The sequence below is a fragment of the Palaemon carinicauda genome, chromosome 9, assembly GCF_036898095.1.
Source record: "Palaemon carinicauda isolate YSFRI2023 chromosome 9, ASM3689809v2, whole genome shotgun sequence".
Classification (NCBI taxonomy): Eukaryota; Metazoa; Arthropoda; class Malacostraca; order Decapoda; family Palaemonidae; genus Palaemon; species Palaemon carinicauda.
The window spans coordinates 115,122,614-115,125,113 of record NC_090733.1 but is presented as its reverse complement, the minus strand read 5'-3'; the positions used below and the strand labels follow the sequence as shown (position 1 = coordinate 115,125,113).

At 35.2% G+C, this 2,500-nt stretch overlaps 2 protein-coding genes across 3 annotated transcripts in view; one reads left to right on the top strand and one right to left on the bottom strand.

Annotated features, from left to right (window-relative positions):
* Positions 1–2,500, top strand: part of LOC137647068 (monocarboxylate transporter 12-B-like) — a 56,928-nt gene that overhangs the window by 16,130 nt on the left and 38,298 nt on the right. The gene's annotated exons all lie outside the window — the stretch shown is intronic.
* LOC137647067 (monocarboxylate transporter 12-like) overlaps positions 1–2,500 on the bottom strand; it is a 15,438-nt gene that overhangs the window by 3,673 nt on the left and 9,265 nt on the right. For both annotated transcript variants that reach the window (XM_068380231.1, XM_068380232.1), the window contains exon 3: positions 1–272. This exon is cut by the window's left edge and continues 604 nt beyond it. In XM_068380231.1, coding sequence (XP_068236332.1) covers positions 1–272 — 272 coding nt within the window. The remainder of the gene's footprint in view (positions 273–2,500) is intronic.

The window sequence follows — 2,500 nt, the reverse complement described above, 5'->3', positions numbered from 1 at the left end:
TTTCCCTATGGAGGACGTTGCTGGTTTCAAGTGCCACTCGACAGGATGGAATAAGGAAGCCCCGACGCAGCAGTTGAGAAGGCAGGAGCTCACTATTATCGTGGCCCCTGTAAACCCGTAATGAATCAGAAGGTAACGGATGAAAGGAGGTGCTACGAATTGTCCCGTGCACATACCCCCCATGAGGAGGGCGCTGGCCATCCCCCGACGTTTGTCAAAATACATTGGAATTATGAGGTAGCAGGGTTTGCAAGTAAGGCCGCCAAATAAACCTGCAAAAGAAGATTGGCATTAGCGCGTGAGAGGAGTAATGCTACACAAGTGAATTAGTGTTTATTCGCTTTGTCAATTTGAGTGTTTCTCTTAAAAGATAATTGATTAGGCTGTGATGTTAATCACATAGGCTAAAAACGAAAATCATGAAAAAAATTAGTTCACAGTTTGGCTGATTATTTCAATTTCTATTTGCCCTATCTTTCTATATACTATAGTTTTTTAAGACGTTTCATCAAATCATAGAATAAATTTAAGTATTATTTATGACTTACCGAAACTCCAATTGAATATTTACGTAAATGAAAGGCCAGTTCAAAACTTTAATATATAACTGATAAACTTTCTTTGGTTAACATTACTTCACAAATATCTACACCTGAAAGAAAGCTTGTTCATTTTCAATGCCAATGTAATTTTGTAAAAAGAAAAACAATGTTGATGTCAGTTAACTGTAAACTAGAGCCAAAATTTCGGTACGGTTTCAGATCTTTTTTGGGTTTTCAGTCATAATCCGTACGGCTTTAACCTATAGGACAGACAGAAAGGCAGACAACTTCTAATATCTCGTATCATTTCTTCATACTTATCGAGAGAGAGAGAGAGAGAGAGAGAGAGGAGAGAGAGAGAGAGAGAGAGAGAGAGAGAGAGAGAGAGAGAGAGTGTGTGTTATGTTTCGTTCTTGCATCATGTGTCCCTTGCAAAGTGAAAAAGAGACAGACTTCATATCATCGTTTCAGTTAATACGTAATGTGTACCTTGCCAAAAGAGAGAGAGAGAGAGAGAGAGAGAGAGGAGAGAGAGAGAGAGAGAGAGAGAGAGAGAGAGGAGAGAGAGAGAGAGAGAGTTGTCATTCTGCAGACCGTGCTCTCAGAGTCAATTTTATCTATGAAATTGACCTTCACCAAAAATTGTCTTTTTTTTTCTCTCGTTATACAATAGTTAGATAAGACCAGTCCGTCTAAATTTTGATGAAAGCTGATATGTTTTCGCTTGGTGCGGTTTATGCAGTCTCATTGCACTCTTGTCATCTGTTAATCTTTACCCAAGAAGGTTTTCCCCAATATGTAGACTGTCTTCAGATACAAATAAAATTGGACTGACAAGCCTATGTACTCTTTAACCGTTGAATACATGATGATTGTATTATAAATAAGAAATAAAAAGGAAAGAAAATACCTGTAGTCCTTTACCCCCTTCGATCCACACACTTCCACAGAATGAATAAATTTTGAGATTTTGGCACAAACATCTATGTCGCGTTTACTTTTAGAAAAAATGGGGAAGTGAAGACTTTTTCGAAGTACGATTTCAATATTAAGGATTATAATAACTTCGAAAGTACTAACAAACCTCCACATTCTCTAACCAATATTGGAAACGCATGATATATTGAAATAAACATTTTATTATCATGGCTTAAATCTAAACCAAATATAGTAACCATTGTATTCCATCTATTTTTCTGTTAGCTCATTCCCACACTCTTGTGAGTTCTAACGTTGTATTATTCAATTGATTTGAATCAATTTTCTCCTCAGTCATCTTATAGAACACTCTTGAGACATGACAACTAAATTACGGTTTCGTAACGATGTAAAAATTCGTGACGGTCTTCGTTACTGAAACGTGCACAAAAAACGTATAGAAACGTTCGGTGTGTCACTCTTCTAAAAGAAGAATATTAGCATTGAACAGGAATGTACGATATAGTCAATTGAATAGAAAATATGAGGATCAGCTGATTAGCATCTATGTTATTATTATTATTATTATTATTATTATTATTATTATTATTATTATTATTATTATTATCAACTAAGCTACAACCCTAATTGGAAAAGCAGGATCCTATAAACCCAAGGGCTCCAACAGGAAAAATAGCCCCGTGAGGAAATAATAAAGAAATAATTAACTACAAGGGAAGTAGTTTGTATTCGAAATGGTTGATTATGTAACTGTTGTTGGACCAAAATAAATAGCTAAATTCAGTATGATATATATTTGTTAGTTTAGCTGCATGTAATTTCGAAATTAGTGTTTTGTATAAAGGGGATTTTTACAGTATAAATTTCAAAGTTGATACAACTTTAGGTTTTAGACTCATGCTTTTCAGAAACATGATTTAAAAGAATTTGAAAAAAGCAATTAACGTTACATTACGATGATTTCATTGTCCAACCAATCAGCGATCAGGAAACTTTTCCGAGCTAAAAGGGCACCGCTG